At 37.2% G+C, this 20,011-nt stretch overlaps 1 protein-coding gene across 2 annotated transcripts in view; it reads left to right on the top strand.

Moving 5' to 3' along the window:
• Nucleotides 1–4,087: 4,087 nt before the first annotated feature.
• sim (bHLH transcription factor single-minded) overlaps nt 4,088–20,011 on the top strand; it is a 79,847-nt gene continuing 63,923 nt past the window's right edge. The window contains exon 1 of one of the 2 annotated variants that reach the window (XM_033484293.2): nt 4,088–5,992. In XM_033484293.2, coding sequence (XP_033340184.2) covers nt 5,977–5,992 — 16 coding nt within the window. In that variant the 5' untranslated portion in view covers nt 4,088–5,976. Of the gene's footprint in view, nt 5,993–17,442; nt 17,626–20,011 lie in introns of those variants that run through there. The other variant, XM_033484294.2, reaches the window with a different exon arrangement.

Raw genomic sequence — 20,011 nt, 5'->3', positions numbered from 1 at the left:
CATAATCATTAAAAAAAAAAGAATGTCACAATTATAATTGTTTTAGTCCGAAAAATCAACAAAATATGTTAGTATAAGTTGTGTGAAAAAGGAACCAAAAATAAGAAAGTTTTCTATTTACATTAACATTGTAATTATAATCCTTTCTTTTCTGCTTGCTGTTTTCCTCTACGTTCGGCAAAATACAAAGAGTACTTTTTTTTAAATGGAATAACTTTTTTAAAACTGAATTAAATGACTTTTTAATTTCTGGAGATGTAAGAGGAACTAGTTTATTGTACAATCACTGAAATACCTTTTTTTAATTTTGCTATTAGTAATTGCCTACCGAGCGATTTTGGACACATGTATTTACATACGTGAGCTGTTCAGTTCTGTTGCCTGCGAGCAGAGGACGCTGAAGTCAGTGTTGAATTTCTACGTCGATATGGTAGTCACGATTAGCCATGAAAGTCCATAAAATGATTTGTCTATTCTGTACCTCCTCGTCTGTGCTAGAGCTCCTCATAACGCAATAAGTATGAGTAAACCTAAGCATAAGTATGTGCCACAGTTAAAGTCAATACCGTGTCAGTAATGTTGTTAACAATATTAATTTGAAGATTTTGGTATAGATAGCGCCATCAGTTAAAGCAACGGCTTTTCTGCTGCAAATGATTCTTGCAACAAAAACACAAATGCATCTCTATCTCTGAGATATTAGATATATCTAATATATATAATATATTATATAATATATATAATATAAGAGTAACTATAGTTACTCTTTATCAAACACATGTAAAAACAAGACTGTACTGAACATAGTTAAGTTATAACAAATAACATAGTTGAGTTATAACAAATTAAAGATGGCAAAAATCGCAGTTTTATCGCGATTTTGACTAAAAATTTGGGTTACCGAGATCTACGAGAGACATTTTTTAGATTTCCGTTATAGACTCAGTTTAAAAAGTTCAAAAATAAGAGTTTCTATTTTTTTTGTCATTCCAAGTAACAGCAAAATCTCGCTATCATCTAAAAAAATTCAAGTCACTTAGTCCAGTTTTAAAAAAAGTTATTGCGTTTTAAAAGATGTACGCTTAATTTTGTGTGTAACCTTTATTTGTCGCTACGGAAAGATATAAAATAGTGAATAGAAAATATTCGATACAAAATTAGCAAATTTTTAGCAAGATATGTAAAACGATCATATTCAATAGCCATCGGTGCTATAGCTTGCGTACGAGTGCCGTAGAAACTAAAAATATACATATATAATAACAATAATATAAATATATAACATATAATTATAATATATATAAATATAAGATAATAATATAATAATATGCGCACACTGAACATATAATATCCTGTGAAATTAGTATTTCCAGCAAAGTAAGAGATACATCAATTATTTTAATATACACTAATTATTTATCACAGTTTAAGTTTATGTTCGTTAAAAATTGTTTCGAACTATACTTAATGGAATATTTGTTTTAAACGAGTAGTCGGAATCGTCGATTCAAAGCAACGTTTATCACAGAAAATATCGAATTCGTAACAGAAAATAGTTGGAAAACTAAGATAAGTAAATATACATTTACAATGACCAATGTTCGAGGCATCATTCATTTGCAAAATAGTTCTCGTATTATTGCTTCGACCATGGAATACAAGTGACAATAGGGGAAAGCTGGGAACGTCCAGTTGTAGGTTTCCGTTCTAAGTTTTCGTGTGGTGGCATAGTAATTTTGCCGTGAGAACTTGTTGCGCCGAATAGGCCACGCTCTATCGCTAAAATGGCCAACATCTGGAAGCGATTTTCACGTCATAAAATCTGACTAGAGCTACCTGCCAACCGAGCAACTTCCCGCGTATCATTAAAAATACGACCGTAACGAGAACTTTCAGGGGAGACTACCACCATCGCACGAGTCAACCCTTTGCACTCGAAGCTATTTCAAATAGCAAATAAAATATTAGTAAATATAACATTATTTTATATTTAATAATAAGTATGTAATAATAAATATTATTAAATATAAAATAATTTTATATTTACTAATATTTTATTTGTGCTATTGGAAATAGCTTCGAGTGCAAAGGGTTAATTCGTGCGATGGTGGTAGTTATTAATTATTTTTAGTTATTAGTTCCATTAAGTATGTAATAATAAATAATGGAACTAATAACTAAAAATAGTTAATAACTACCACCATCGCACGAATTAACCCTTTGCACTCGAAGCTATTTCCAATAGCAAATAAAATATTAGTAAATATAAAATTATTTTATATTTATATTATAATATATTTATATATTATTTAATAGTAAATATAAAATTATTTTTCTAACTTATAGTGTTTTCATTTTATACGGCGAAATGCATTTTATGCGTACGAAATTGACTCTTGGGAGTCACGCAACAATTGCGCTCTTAACAATTTTTTAAATGTAAACTTTGTCGATATAGAAATTATCTTGAAACGTGATGAAACGAATTTTAGTGGTGCCTCAGAGTCACCACTCGAGTGCGAAGGGTTAATTATATACTTTTATATACTTTTTGTATAGAAATAACTCACCATTGCCTCTTGTATAACGTAGGAAGTGAAATAAAATCGTATTGTAAATAAACAAACGCCGCCTTCGAAATATTCGCCACAAGAATAGGAAGGTTCTAGTCGACCGTAATTACGAACTTATTGTAATTTTTCAATAATGGACCGAAGAAAAAAATCTATTTCAAACTGCACAATCATTTTACATTTATTTTGTGCACTTTTTGAATGTAATCGATAGATTTGCTAAAGCTAAAGTAATGTATTGTTAATAAGATTATACCATTTGGTAATACATATCTTATTTCATATAAACAGAGCATTAACTGTAGAGCATAACTTTATTATTATTATTATTAACAGAGCATAACTTTATTTGTGGTAGCAAGATCGTTGAAAAAAATACATGTCTCTCGAATGTTTCAAATCCGGAAAGCTTTTTTAGTTTCACGATTAAGTTAACGAACCAACAAAAAAGCAAACGAATAATTTTGTCAAAATTTAATTAACAATACAAGATGTAGTATCAACTATACGGCGGAGCATTGAGCACAATTAAATTAAATAGAACGCATTTATTTACGCCCAGTAAAATCGTACAAGAACAGAACGAACATATTTTTTGCTTTTTAATCATTCCTACAATGTCGGTTACGAAAGATCTGAATAGAAATTAACAGAATGACTCATATATGAGTCATATACGAGTCATATATGAGTCATTAAAACGTATTCGGTACGAACAATTAATATTTAATTAATTATATTATATTATATTATATTATATTATATTATATTATATTATATTATATTATATTATATTATATTATATTATATCATATTATATTATATTATATTATATTATATTATATTATATTATATTATATTATATTATATTATATTATATTATATTATATTATATTATATTATATTATATTATATTATATTATATTATATTATATTATATTATATTACAATATTAATATTTTCTTCGTATACGACGAGTTTTACCATAGCATTTCATTTTATTGCTAATATAAATACTTCCCATGTCAATTACATGAACAGATTTCTCGTCAGCGATATCGCCATTTTCCCAAAACAAATCCCCAACGTTCACCATAAAGCAACGCGAACCGGACGCTGTAGCGTCGTTCCGTTCAACTCTAATAAAAAATCTCCCCTATCATTCGATATTAACTAACGTAATATTCCTGTAAATCAATATACATACACACATACACGTACCACATGTTTATTGTGCCACGATTCGTGAAAAAAAGAAGAATGAGTTAAACCGGAAGCAATAAAGAGGGGTTGAAAGAATTTCCATGGAGAACAATGGTAACTTACCCTTGGTCCACCGGATGGTCAGAAAAGTGCGAATAAACGCACACCTCTATCCGCAGACTCGGCGCACGAACACGTCGATCCCGACTTGTGCGAGTTATGCGAGTTGCGCGCTGCGCAGGAGCATCAAAGAGAGAGAGAGAGAGAGAGAGAGAGAGAGAGAGAGAGAGAGAGAGAGAAGAATAGGAATAGAAGAGGACCGCCTAGGAAGAGAGGCAGCAACGGAAGCGGCAGCAACGACATGTTACAGCTTAGAGCGCCGCGCGGAACGGGAAGGAGAAAGCGCGTTCGTGGACGGTCGCGCGTGTGTCAGTGAGACGGCCGGGTGGGGGGTGGCAAGTATATAGAGTCCCGGCGTGGGCGTGGCTACTACGGACCACCCAGCCGACCAATCGAGCCGGTAGGCGTTATCCGGATGTATAACAATGCTTTCGTGTAACACATAGCGCAGTGTCTCTCAACCGGCATCGAGTTAATTTCGTAGGAGAACGTCGCATTGTTTTAGTCGATCGAAACGTTTCGCAACGGGGGAAACCGTATCAGGGTCGATGAATCCACGATATCAGGCCGTTGCGCTTCGATTCCGCAGCGACGATTTTCGCTGGCCGGGCGGAACGAGCCCGGAACGGACGAAAAGAAAGGAGACCGCGCGGCACACGGGATTTTTCCTATTACCCCGATGAAAGCCTTTATATCGCGTCGCGCGGGGGCAAAGGGGGAGGCTTAAGTACCGCCTACGTTAGAAATCACTGACAGTGGCGCAACTCTGAAGCTTATGCGGCTGCGTTTCTGCCGCGGTAGCTCTTCCAGGATCGCGATCCAGGGACGGGAGGGAGGCGCGCGGTTGGACAGGGACGGACGGACGCGAAAAGAGGGAGGCAAAGGCGTGAGAGAGCCAGAGGGAGAAAGATGGAAGAGAAAGGGGGTAGCAGGTTGTGGAGGGACGCTGGTCCACGCTCGACGGGGAGTCCAGCGTGCACCGTGCATCCAGTTGTATACCTAAATGCGTACGGCACTGTTTTAATAGTACACACGTGCCCAATGAATTGATCTCGCGAGGTGAATCCCCTCGGGATATAAAAAAGGATGCCGCGCCATCTTTGAGGGCTCGCCCGTTTTTTCGGCGGACGCGACGCGCGCGTTTTCAACCGCGGACGGACCGCGGCCGCGTACCGTCAGACGTCGGAGCGATCTTTTTCCCCGAGTAAGCTCGCGGAATTAGGGGTCCCGTGTAATTTTATCAGACGCATTTCATCGGTGAAAAAGAAGCGCGTTATTTGGATTAATTCGTTCGCGATAAATCGAATGATACTCCCGCCTCGTGTGATCTTCCGACGAGTTTTCACTGAAAAGACACTGCGCGTTCGTCGTCGGCTGTGTTTTCACGACAACGGAACAATTACGACGCTTTCATTCGCGTTAATTTCGATGCTGTACGACGATATGCTCTATGCGATCCTTTCTACCGACGCCAAGTTGTTTACGAATGATCGAGCGAAGTTAGTATCGTACTGTAGCGGGAAAAGTGTTCACGTTTGCCTTCGACGCAGGTCCGTCGGGCGGGTGTGAAGTGCACGAAGAAGAGTGGAAAGATCGTTGTTTCGAAGGGGAACAGAAGAAAGGAACCGCGCGAGGAATTTCTAGTGAGAGATCGAAAGTGAATATTCCAGATTTTCTTTCGTTTTTTTCACCATGAACTACCAGTGACTTCGTACGCTTTTCTTGAAACGCGTTATTTGCTTCGTCGCGCCGACATTTCTCCGGGAAAAGAACGTTCGGTCTCCGTCGTTGATGTCGTTCGAGTTTCATAGAACGTGTTCGATGATAATCGACGTTGTTCGACGGCCGAAGACAGTGTAAATGGCAATTACGTGTGAGATAATGTAGCCGACGGTGTTTGGTTAACGCGAGAAATGACAATAATAATGGATGGAATTCCGTGAAGGCCCGAGAAGTGTGTCAAGTACTGTTAGAGCTTGATAAAAGCGTGCGTCTCCTGCGAAGTTCCTGCCTCCGAAATCACTTTCGCACCGAGGGAGACTGTAATTGGTCCTCTCCTCGGTGAAATGCCGGAGAGGGCATGATTTTAGCCAAAGGTTCGTATAACGACGCGTTCTCCCATCGAAATATTACTAGAAATCTTCTCAACGATCTAATGGAAATAATCATTTTTAATTGTTTTTCAAACGAACACTCGAACGACCAACTTTTTCGACGAAAATATAGCTTAGGATCTCTTGTAATATTATTTAACTAATTTTTCAACACATTCTTCTCGAGGAACTTTTAGACACGATAGCTTATTCTATAGACTTTAATGAAACATTTGGAAAACTTAAATTAATTGTTTTTAATCATTTTTCATTTTTAATTATTTTTGGATTAATAATTTAAATTATTAACCAGTGAAATATCAATATTTATACCTTGGAATCAAATAGAACCCAGCCCCGCCGTCCGAGTGTTAGTAATCTTGTGTCTAAATTCTGCGATCATTTCGCTTCGATGAATTGATACATGCTAAAGAATGGTCGAAGTTCTACAAATTGAACGCTATTGAAATCGTAAAAAATTTATATTGCGTTACGTTTTACGCGCTATGATATCGATAGATAACCATAAAAGGATTTTATCGGTTTTCATCGTTGCCAAACGATGTCCGTGATTCATCCGCGATCAACGTTTCAGTTCGGATGTTACGATGTTGTATCTCTCGATAGAGACTAATGTCTGAACAAAGGGTTGGCAGTGAATCACAAAGTACATTGCTTACCTCTTCGCTACATGTATCAGATTGATAAAACTGCATAGGTATACATGCGTCGGGTGTAATGCGAGCCAATTGATCGGATGCTGGCAAATTGTTCGTCTATACCCGTCGAATGCAGCCGAATATTACGTTACGATGCCCGCATGGGAGAATCCCACAAATCCTACGCATCCCTTTTCCCAAAGTTCCTTGAGAAAACTGCTCCCTGTAACATTGGAGCTTCCTTTTAAACTCCTTCCATTCGTCCTGTATCGCAGAGATTCGGTTGTCGCACAAATAAGTTCTCACCCTTCCAATATATGGAACACGATATTCGTTGCGCTTCTTGATGTTTTTCTTGAACGCTAAAGCTACCAAGCAGAAATAGCGGCGCGCATTGGCTCGTGATAAGTGAGAAGATCGAATTCATCTAGATTTGTCGAAGTTCCTTTCTCCAGTAATGTAATTTATTCTACTGGGTTGGCAACTAAGGGTTGGAAAAATTTCTTTTTACTTGGAACGAAGTTTGATCTGTAATGTATTTTCCATTTTGTTCGATGACCTTTTGCCATGTTATTTCTGAGAATGTTATTTCTAAGCTAATGCTATTTGCCATGCTATTTCTAAGAATAACAATATTGTAAGAAACGTGGAAATTGCGAAAACTTTGCGAATTGGAATGCCATGTTCTATTCGGTGTTTCCCATTTTCCAAATTTGTCTCGTAATATTGTCTCTTCTCTAGATTCATGGACGTTGTATAATAATATACATACATTATAAAAAGTGTATTCTATTAGGTTGGCAACTAAGTAATCGCGGATTTGTTGAATGAAATGAAAAATTTCTTTTTACTTGGAACGAAGTTCGATCTGTAATGTATTTTCCATTTTGTTCGATGACCTTTTGCCATGTTATTTCTGAGAATGTTATTTCTAAGCTAATGCTATTTGCCATGCTATTTCCAAGAATAACAATATTGTAAGAAACGTGGAAATTGCGAAAACTTTGCGAATTGGAATGCCATGTTCTATTCGGTGCTTCCCATTTTCCAAATTTGTCTCGTAATATTGTCTCTTCTCTAGATTCATGGACGTTGTATAATAATATACATACATTATAAAAAGTGTATTCTATTAGGTTGGCAACTAAGTAATCGCGGATTTGTTGAATGAAATGAAAAATTTCTTTTTACTTGGAACGAAGTTTGATCTGTAATGTATTTTCCATTTTGTTCGATGACCTTTTGCCATGTTATTTCTGAGAATGTTATTTCTAAGCTAATGCTATTTGCCATGCTATTTCTAAGAATAACAATATTGTAAGAAACGTGGAAATTGCGAAAACTTTGCGAATTGGAATGCCATGTTCTATTCGGTGCTTCCCATTTTCCAAATTTGTCTCGTAATATTGTCTCTTCTCTAGATTCATGGACGTTGTATAATAATATACATACATTATAAAAAGTGTATTCTATTAGGTTGGCAACTAAGTAATCGCGGATTTGTTGAATGAAATAAAAAATTTCTTTTTACTTGGAACGAAGTTTGATCTGTAATGCATTTTCCATTTTGTTCGATGACCTTTTGTCATGTTATTTCTGAGAATGTTATTTCTAAGCTAATGCTATTTGCCATGCTATTTCTAAGAATAACAATATTGTAAGAAACGTGGAAATTGCGAAAACTTTGCGAATTGCAATATCGTATCGCTCCAGAAATGTGAATCAATCTTTAATCTTCTATGATTTCAATGTTGTAAATAGTAATAAAAGATGTGCTTACGTACCGCAAAAACAGCAAATATCAATTTCAAGATATAAAGTAAGAAGAAATTCGCAATCCAAAAAAACAAATTACAACAACCCCTTTGAATACGAAGGAGAAACGACAGAACAAAATACTTTCGCCACATTCTGGCCGAAAGTACAATTAAATTAGAAAAGCAAGACAAATTGATATGTGACTTCAAAGTATTAAATATCGCTACCACTAAAAATTGCTATACCATTTTTCGAAGTAATTGTATAGTATTCTATAGTAATAGTATCAGACTCGTTTATATTTAAAAGACTGTTAACCCTTTGCGGTCGAAACTAGTTTAATTCGAAATTCGAAAGATATTTTCCAATTTAGGGTATTTCCATTTTATACGATTTATTGCGATTCGTGCATACGAAATTGCGCCTGTTGGCAAGTACAATAATCGCAATTTTAACAGTATTTCGAGCATAAACGAATCTGTTACTGTTACAATTATTTCCAAAAATGGTGTAACAATTTTTAATGGCCCCCGAGAGAGTCGTCATTCGAGTGCAAAGGGTTAAAATTGCAAGTTTTGTACTTGCCAATAAGCTTTCATGTGCATAAATCGCAATAAATCGTATAAAATAGAAGCACCGTAGATCAGAAAATATGTTTAAAATATAATTGAAATAGCTTCGAGTGCAAAGGGTTAAATTTGTTTACACCTAATCGTGAAGAGAAAAATATCGTAATTCAAATCGCTTTCGTGCATGCATAGTAAATTCAACGTAGCGTCGATTAATTTAATCATTTAATAATGTTTATATTGTTAAAGGAGTTAAAGGATTATGTAATTTTGCTATCCGATTAAAATACTCGCATTAAAATGAAAAGAAACGAAATTCCATTAGCAGAAAATATATATTTCGATAGTTCAAATGACTTTCTATCGCAATTGGGGTTTACCGTAAATAAAACATGCACGAACACAACGTACAGAGCTCTTCTAACTCTAATTTAACTCTTCCATTGCTTTCATGACAAATGAATTTTCCTCCAATATCTCGGTCGAAATTCGTACGAAACCACTGTTTTCATGTACGGAATAGAAACCGCAGGGAAAATTAACGAGTCGCAGCGAAGCGTGTCCTCCTTTTTCACGGTTCAACGTTCACCCTAATCGCTCAAGTGCCCCGACAGAGGTCCGTTTAGGAAAACATTCGTCCGCGTAGCTGCGAAGGGGTTGACGCCGAGATAATTTCCGATAAACAAGGACACAATCGCCGCCGATTTAGAAGCGGCAAGGGTGCGAGAAACAGATGCAACAAGATCGATCCGGCTTTTGGCAGGTCTACAGCGCGTTAAAGTAAATAGAACTGCGTGTGCTACGTGCCGCGGCAGCCGTGAAGGGGCGTGCCGTTTCCTGAAGTCATTTGTAGAAGAAATGTCCGGCTCCCAAACGTGATCCTTTTTCCGCGTCCTCTTCGGTACCCTTCCGTGAGTTTCGGGACGAACAAGACTTATGCCTACGCGCAGCTGTCTTGGACGCGTAAATCTCGCTTCAACAGCCTCCGCCGCTTCTTTCCTCCTCTTTCGCTCCAATCCAAACAGTCGCAGTGTGTTTTGAAATTCGTTTTTTTTTTAGAGTCATCCACATTAATAATATAGATGCGACTTCGCGTCCTCGACTTAACCGTAGTTTTTATCTCGTTTACAAATGGATCTTTAATACTAGAGGCTCAGATAAAGCAAACTCCGGTAGTCCAATTTGTGGAGCTAGGCAGCTAGGGGATTTCATTTATGTACTCGAAACGTCAGTGATTTACTTGGATACACCGTTGAAATATCAAACACTTTCTAGCTTGCCGCGTCACGTAGTTATACACTCGTACACGAAAGTATTCGAACGCTTACGTTTCTAACATTCAATTGATTAAATATATGTGTTAAACCGAAGCATTTGATATAATATGACACGTATAACAAGGGATGGGTCTTAAGACTGCGTAAGCAGAATTAGAAAATAATTCAACAATATATAGCAATTTTACGGTACATTTATTGTAAACACGTACCAGAAATGGCTCGCAAAAGTATTCGAACGAAACAATTAATAGTTATTTAAATTGCACGATTAAAGGTTTTAATAGGAAGTCGATCCACCTTTTGCTTTTATAACAGCCCTAAGTCTGTTTTCCATTGAGTGGACCAACTTAGAAGTAACATTTGCATCTATCGATTGCCATATTTCGATAATATTTCGTTTTAACGCTTCTTTCGAAGTAATAACCGTATTTCTTAATCGTCTTTCTACTTCATCCCACAAATGTTCAATGGGGTTTAAATCGGAACTTTGCGGTGGATGTGGCACCACGTGTGGAACGTTATATAATACCCATTCTTTGACTATCGCCACAATCTAGCCGAAAGTACAATGAAATTAGGAAAGCAAGAGAAATTGATATGTGACTTCAAAATACTAAATATTGCTACCACTAAAAATTGCTATACCATTTTTCGAAGTGATTGTATAGTATTCTATAGTAATAGTATCAGACTCGTTTATATTTAAAAGACTGTTAACCCTTTGCGGTCGAAACTAGTTTAATTCGAAATTCGAAAGATATTTTCCAATTTAGGATATTTCCATTTTATACGATTTATTGTGATTCGTGAGTACAAAATTGTGCCTGTTGGCAAGTACAATAATTGCAATTTTAACAGTATTTCGAGCATAAACGAATCTGTTACTGTTACAGTTACTTCCAAAAATGGTGTAACAATTTTTAATGGCCCCCGAGAGAGTCGTAATTCGAGTGCAAAGGGTTACAATTGCAAGTTTTGTACTTGCCAATAAGCTTTCATGTGCATAAATCGCAATAAATCGTATAAAATAGAAGCACCGTAGATCAGAAAATATGTTTAAAATATAATTGAAATAGCTTCGAGTGCAAAGGGTTAAATTTCTTTACATCTAATCGTGAATAGAAAAATATCATCTCTTTGACTATTTTAGCGGTATGCTTTCGGATCATTGTCAGACCGAAACCAATAATCGCTAGGTAAATTCAATTTTGATACACTGCTTTTTAAATCTTCCTGCAAAATTTTCAAGTATTTCGTTTTATCCATTATCTCATCGATGAACACAAGGTTTCCCACTCCACTAGATGCCATGCAGCCCCAAACTAATACAGATCCATCATTCTGTTTTATTGTCGGTCGTAGATTTCGCGGTTCATATATTTTATTAATCGAATGTTAGAAACGCGTAAGCGTTCGAATACTTTCGTGTATGAGTGTATGTCGCCAGTTGGATTTGTAACGCGAAAGAAGCAATGATCGACAAACGATTTTTAACAAGAACATCTCGTAAGGTAAATAATACTTCGGGCAGCTAATAATAGTAAGATTGTAGTACTCGTGGCGATCATTGTGCCAACTGCGCGAGTGCGCAGCGTATAACATCCTGGCACGTGCATAAACAGTTAGGTAATTCTGAGGTTCAGCTACAAAAAGCGACACGTCCGAAAATACTTGGATTTTCAGGGGGGTTCGTGGAAATCTATTTGTCATTATTATTGGCAGTCGGGGGACAACTATTCACCGCGAATGATGCTACTTTAGCACCGTCTCAACGATTTCTTTCAATCCGACAATTCAATCCGACCCGGCTGCAAGTATTGCAAATTATCTTGCGGTTCCACTTTCTCTCTTGATTTCTCGAAATCAAGATTTCAAGAAAATATAAGTTATTTCGAAATTAATACCACAAGTCTTACAATGAATTAGATATTATTGTTCAATATATGCACATCATTTTATATACGGTATCGTTTTGAAATTTATAACTTCAAGTTTAATAATCCTTCATATGGATTATTGTTTCCAAATTTAAACCAAAACTACTACATTTTTATGACATTGTTGTTCTCTGTTTTTCGTAGCCGTAATATCTTATTAAATGCAATATACATTTTTCTAGTTAATATTAAGCCAAATATACCATGAAATTAATCGATTTCATAAAAATGACGCTATCAATGTTGAATAGAATCCGCAGCAATTGATCACACCACAGTAACCGACTCCGGTCATAACTAAAATCATTTTCATCGTTGAACACCAAGATGTCAGGAGGAGAATTTCCATGAACATCAAGAATCGACGATGACATTTTCTCCAAGATGGATTTTTGATTGTTTCGAGAGACGTTTCAATTTTCTCGCGGCACACCGCTGTCGATTATTATCAGGCTTCCTTCGCCGCTGGCCCCTTTCGAATGAAATGCGATCAAAAAATTGATTTAACCCTCTCGCGTCGGTGTACTCGTATCGGAAACAAATCAAATTTGTCGACGTCGTTAAATCACGCCTTGGCCGTTCAACGCCCGAGACCGGGCGAGCAAATACGGGCGCCCATAAACCGCGTTCCTACACAAATCACCCCCGGGTGGAGGGGTGACCCCCGACGTCACCGACACCGACACAACTTTTACGCCTCGGAGTTTTCTCTCCTCGTCGCTTTCTCGTTTCGAAAAGTAACTTCGCCGCTTGTATCGCGGCACACGTTTACGCCCGGGGTTCTCGTGTGACGAGACACAAAGCTGCTCTCTGTTTTACTCCTTTTTAACCGTCGCTCTCCTGAAGGGTCGATCGACGGGTTTTACGAGCCACCGAAACGGACACGTAAACTTCTGATAAGAATTTGATTTTTCTCCTATTGCCGACCGGTCAAGCCAAGCTACTCTGGCCATCGGTGCCGAACAATTGTATTTTACGAAGCAAACGTTAATAATATACGAATACAGTTTCACGTTAACACGTTCCGTGCCGAGCTTTTTTTACTCGAATCTTCACACTTTGATATTTGACTAAAACTTGATGTATTACGTGCAATTATTCATTCTCGTACACATAACAACGTAACAAAAACTTATCAACGCCCATTCTTGCGGTGGAAATTGATTCTTCGGTTCTAAATTTCTTGTCAACAATTTGTTCAGTTCACTGAGTAAACATGCAAGCGTGTACCATCGATGGTACACGTGGCACGGAACGTGTTAATAAACATACCGAAATTGTTCATTCGGAAGATAACTTATTGAGCATAATTTTACATCAAAATCTAGGAGCTAAAGTAAACGAAGACACGCAAGAAACAAAAGTTATCTTGTTCTGTCAGGTTAATTATGAGGAAGAAGAATAGCTTAATCGAAATAGCTGCGAAAGAAATCATAGTGCAAAGGGTTAAGGAATAACGATGCAATTAGAGGACCACGGGAATTATTTAAGCTTGTGTATAATACAAAGTATTTCAGAATCCATGCTTTGAATCCCCAAAGGAAACACAATGTATTCGTTACGTGAAATAGAACTAGAACCGAAATCCATAACAGAAATTCAAAACCGAGAAATAACAGTTATAGAACGGATATAATGACGGTTCTGGAGAACTGAAACCGAAACCGATACAAGCCAGAACCGACGTACCTGATAGAGCTATATTTCGATTCTTCATAACATTTGGGGGGGTTTTTAACCCCTGTCTAAACCAATGTTGCCTCGACTGCGGATTTTATGCGTTTGTGACAGAAACGAATAGGATAATTTAAAACAGAGGATAAATGATAATAATCGAAGAGCATCGGCGCGCTATTTTCAATCTGCTAAACTTGTCGAAGAAAGTATTCGACGACGCTTTTCTCTTGCAATCGATATAAACAATTTGTATTTCGCGCAAAGATCCACAGTCTAGTTACAGGATCCAAAAATTCTTGATAATTCCAATGTGTCGGTGTCTCCAAGCTGGCAAAATGATAATAATATGATAATAATCGAAGAGCGTCGACGCGCTATTTTCAATCTGCTAAACTTGTCGAAGAAAGTATTCGACGACGCTTTTCTTTTGCAATCGATGTAAACAATTTTTATTTCGCGCAAAGATCCACAGTCTAGTTACAGAATTGAAAAATTCTTGATAATTCCAATGTGTCGGTGTCTCCAAGCTGGCAAAATGATAATAATATGATAATAATCGAAGAGCATCGACGCGCTATTTTCAATCTGCTAAACTTGTCGAAGAAAGTATTCGACGACGTTTTTCTCTTGCAATCGATGTAAACAATTTGTATTTCGCGCAAAGATCCACAGTCTAGTTACAGGATCCAAAAATTCTTGATAATTCCAATGTGTCGGTGTCTCCAAGCTGGCAAAATGATAATAATATGATAATAATCGAAGAGCATCGGCGCGCTATTTTCAATCTGCTAAACTTGTCGAAGAAAGTATTCGACGACACTTTTCTCTTGCAATCGATGTAAACAATTTTTATTTCGCGCAAAGAACCACAGTCTAGTTACAGGATCCAAAAATTCTTGATAATTCCAATGTGTCGGTGTCTCCAAGCTGGCAAAATGATAATAATATGATAATAATCGAAGAGCATCGACCCGCTATTTTCAATCTGCTAAACTTGTCGAAGAAAGTATTCGACGACGCTTTTCTCTTGCAATCGATGTAAACAATTTGTATTTCGCGCAAAGATCCACAGTCTAGTTACAGAATTGAAAAATTCTTGATAATTCCAATGTGTCGGTGTCTCCAAGCTGGCAAAACATTGTCCTCTGCCGCGTCTTTTTCTGGAAACCGGAACGGAGGCGCGAACTTTGGAAAAGCGATCATGATCCTTTCCGAGATGGATTTCGGCAAATGTCCGTTGCCGGTCCCAGGGATCACAGAGGCCGCAAACTAACCAGCTGTTACACGGTCGGTTTAGTGGCCGGATAGGTGAAGACTACTTAAGCGTTTCGACATGTGTAGAAACACGACATCCGATACTTCCTAGGGAGGACCTCCTATCGTGTACGGTGTTCATCCTAGCGGGATTTACGACGCGATCGCGCGGAATGAGGCGAACCATCGCCGGTCATTTATGCGGTAACGGGTAAACAATTTCCATGCGTGTTACCTGTACACTGTGCATGCATCATGATCCTATCGGGCAGCGTTAACAAGGATTGATAGTTTCCAATCGAATGGTAAATAATCGATGATAAGAGCATATGCGGAATTCGAATTTTGTGCACAGATTTTCACACTAAGAACAGTCGCTCGTTAAAGTAATTAGGACGCGTTTTAAAGCGAAATAACTTTGTCAGAATTGGTCTGGACTGGTTTGAATTTTGTTGAGATGTTGGCGGGATTAATTTATTAGGCGATGTCTAAACTGTAAAAATTGCAATTGATTGAAATGTCAAAAAAAAAAGAAAACGAAGTGTTTAGAAAGAAATTTCATCGAAATCAGTTAACACAAAGATAAGCGATAAGCAGATTTCATGGTTACAGATTAATGACTTAGTCATAGCAACAATGTTAAATGATATCGATGAAATTTTCCACATGCATAAAAGTTCCAGAATCCGATAAAAAAGAGTTAAAGAGAAATATTCCTTTTATTGTTATTTGAACGAATTGCAATTTTTCAAAAATTTGTTCGAACATTATCTAGTAAACGAGTCCAACATCTAAAACAAAATTCAAGACGTTTGTTACAATTTTTAAACAGTTACTCTGCTTTAGAAGTGTGAGAAGATTTTAGTAAGTGATCGCAATTATTCTGTACGGCAGGTTTTGTGAATCTATAGACTAATTGATAGTGCGAAATGCATTCGATATTATTCTTAAAAAATAAAATAATGGAGTTTTAGGAAGTTTCTATTATATTGCAGACAGTGAGAGATATAATCGATTCATTTGTTGCTCAAATAATAATCAATAATTTTATTTTATTTTCATTTATTTATTTTTATTCATTTGCGGAATACGTTATTTTGACACGATCAAAGCTTTTTAATTTACGATTATTGAAATCACGAAGACACATTTATGGGGGATTTATTCAATTTTGTTTCATTGGACATACACTTACCGACAAAAGTTAAGAAACTTTACATATCGTTAACATCTCAGTAAAATTTGATATTTTTATAAATGTGCCTCGTATTAAATTGAAAGTGCATACATACTATAGTAAAGCATATAACGTCGTTTATCTCGCAATATTGTTTTATTTAGTGCATACCGCCAATAAGAAACGAAACAAAAATTGAAAAAGAAATAAAATAAAAATCACGTCAAAACAAAGAATTAAAAAATTAGCGAAAAATAAGATTAATATAATATATCTTATATAATACAATATATCTATATAATAAAAAATAAATATCTATATAATATCTAATATATCTAATACATCTCTATTATAATTAATATAATAATATTCAACAACACAATAAAAATGTTTATCCTATGCACACAAAAATCGCTAAAACTCTGCATAAATATATGCTCGTTACTTTCATGATGCAACATAAAATAAAAATGCATTTGTGGATTTCAAAACGAAGCGAACCAAATGAATGATGAGTCATGGTTATACAATATGCGTATAACTGTGACATAAATATAAATATAATAATATAATATATATAATATAATAAATATAATATATATAATATATATAATAAATATAACTGCTATTAATGTAGTAATTGCTATAAGTGCTATAATTGTAGTAACTGCAATTAGTAACCATAAGTGAAAATTCATTGTCTTAAAATGATCGGCTACATCAAGTTTATCCGCTTGGCTCCGAGTTACGAGATCGTAGCCAAAATCGTTCGGGTTCAGTCGGAGAGAAAGAAGGTTCGCAGAAGTATTTCTTGGGAGCTTGTCGCGCGAGGCACCACCGAGTCATATGAAGTGCGAACAATGCAGCCATTTTCACAAAGGAAAAGCCGTGCTCTTTGTTTCACGGGGATCGGCGGCAACGCGCGCGCGGAGGCGGCACGCTCGCGCTCCATTCCCGACTTTGTTTCGCCTTCGAACCACAGAGAGACAGAAAGAGCGACGCCTCCCTTCGCGTGAAATCCGTAACCATTCTCGTGCATGTAATTCCCACATGACTAAAAAGGGAGCCGGTGGTGGGGAGATATGTAACACCGCGGGGATCTTGACTGAAGCCCGAAGTTTAGTTTTACTTCGCGGCGACCTTAAGTTCCACCGCTTCTGTCCTCTGACCCGCGGCCGTGCGGCTCCCAGAAATGACACCGAGCCGTCATTTCCGAAAGAAGTTCACACCTCGGAGATAACGGTCGTTACGGCAACAGTGAACATGTGCTAGTGTCCTGCGACCACGTGACGATTCGGATACCCATTCGAAACGCAACATGAAGCGTGAGTGAATTTACTTTCCCGTCCGTCACGTCCCGCCTAGAAGCGATCGTTCCGTGTTGAATGTTGAACATTTTCCGTGTCACTCGAAGTCGGCGAAATGCGATTGAAGAGATGCGAGACACTTGGAAAGAACAAAACAAATCCGAACGCCGCGAATACTCGTGCTTTGTTTCAACATATTGACCGCCGCGACGACAGCCACAAGATCATCGTGCAAATTAATGCATTTTATTTGAGCAAATTAACGTTAAAATTAAAAAAGTTACGTTGCGTAACATCGATTGCAGTTTCAACGTTCTTACGTTTTTCAGAAGCCGAATCGAATTGGGAAGATAAAGTAAATTGGCGCAAGAATTCATTCTCGAATCGTATCGTATACGAGTATGATGTTCTGTTAAATTTTTCTTCAAATATCAGTAAAAATGTGAAAGTTTTTGAGTTATTTCACTTTAAGTTGACTTTTAAGTTGATTACAGTTTTTTGAGTTATGTCACTTTCGTCGGAATGCTGTGATATGATAATTTAAGGGCTTCTTTAGTGAACCGAACATTTCATGATGGGCCATTCGACGGAAGAAAAAGTGTCCGAAAAGCCTCGTCCAATTGAACCCACCAAAGTTCGTTAATGCAGCATCTTTAAAAATCTGTTCTTTTTGCTTGTCGCACCTGAAACAGCTCGAAATTAGTTCACCTTCGTCTACGTGTACTGAGAACATCATTCGATAGCGATTATGGTTACTTTTGCAGTAAAAATAAGCTCGAGTAATCTGTCAAAATTAATTAAAATTCAGCCGTTTGTCATGTGATTTGGCTAATACATAATATATATAATATTATATAATAATAATAATAATAATAATAATAATAATAATAATAATAATAATAATATTATATAATATAATATGTCATTAGTTCTTCGCGAATCTTTACCGCAACGCTTGATGCAATTTACATCGACTTGTATGATTCTGCAAGGAAATCATGCGATGCTCCGACAAAACGATAATTCGCAGTTTACGACAATGGTAGGTTCTCCTCTGAAATCGAACGTGTAGCTCTTCCGTCGGTGTTTTTTGCGTTGTTATAAATGGATCAGGCTTCCAATAATCCTGCGAAATTGATAGCTTGGCCGAGTCGAAGCCCGACTAGCTCAGTGAAACAGGAGAGAAATCGTAAAATAAAAGCGGCCACGGTGCGGCCGAGGGACGAGAGAACGCGGCGAATAGTAAAAAGAGCAATATGTATCGCGCGGGTCGTCACGGCAGGCAACCCCCATCGTGGCTTATGGTACTCGGGCCACACGGGATTCAAAAATTTCGCCGGGCCTTTCGCAGCCTTTTGTCATCGTCTCAACCCGGGCCCAGTTCTTAATTCGCAACGGCGACAACGTCGAGTTACGACTGAGTTTCCGAGACCGAATTTACTGCATCCTATTTCGTTGGGCATGTTTTCTTTTCTTTTTTTAGCATGAATTACCCTCTTCTGCAAAAACTGTGCTTAGAAATTGCGGGACGATTGTGTTTCGTTCATTTGTTTCTGGAATCGTCGCGCGTCGTCGATTTGTTCAATGAAATAAACAATTTTTTTTTACTTGGAACGAAGTTTAATCTGCAATGTATTTTCCATTTTGTTCGATGACCTTTTGCCATCTCTCCGACAACTTGAAAATTCCACGCTCGTAGAAAGTCTGATCCTTTTCGGCCAAAAACTGAGTTAAGTGAGATTTTACAGCGTCATCGTCGTTCAAAGTTTTACCACGAAGGGAGTTGTCCAGGGATCGAAATAAGTGGTGATCCGATGGCGCGAGATCAGGACTATATGATGGGTGTAACATCGATTCCCAACCAATATCCATCAATTTTTGCCGAGCGGACAAAGACGTGTGCGGCCTAGCATTGTCCTGCTGGAAAATGACGCCTTTACGATCGACCAATTCTGGTCGCTTTTCCTTGACCGCTGCATTCAATTTGTCCAGTTGCTAACATTCACGGATAATAAAAAATAACATAATAATAATAATAATAATTTTATAATATAACATTTACGGATATCATAAAAATGGGAGTGAGAGACATCTATAACTGAAATCGGCAATTACTTAGTTGCCAACCCAATAGGTTATGCCTTTGCAGTCGTAGCACTGCTGATAATTATGGTGCTCTCAAAATTAACAACTTTTATTCCGTGGATTTTAACGTGAACATAAATACATACACATCTTAATTTAGGATAACTGTTTCTTATTATAGAAGAATGATAAAACAATGGAACACAAGCAAATACATTACAAACACAATAGCGTCCCTAAGCGTTCTAGCATCAAATATGAAGAAGTGACGGCCTCAGTCGTTTAGGTCAGGGCTCGGAATTAACTGCACATTAAGAGA

This window comes from Megalopta genalis, chromosome 18, assembly GCF_051020955.1.
Source record: "Megalopta genalis isolate 19385.01 chromosome 18, iyMegGena1_principal, whole genome shotgun sequence".
NCBI classification, from domain to species: Eukaryota; Metazoa; Arthropoda; class Insecta; order Hymenoptera; family Halictidae; genus Megalopta; species Megalopta genalis.
This window is presented reverse-complemented; position numbering and strand designations above follow the sequence as displayed.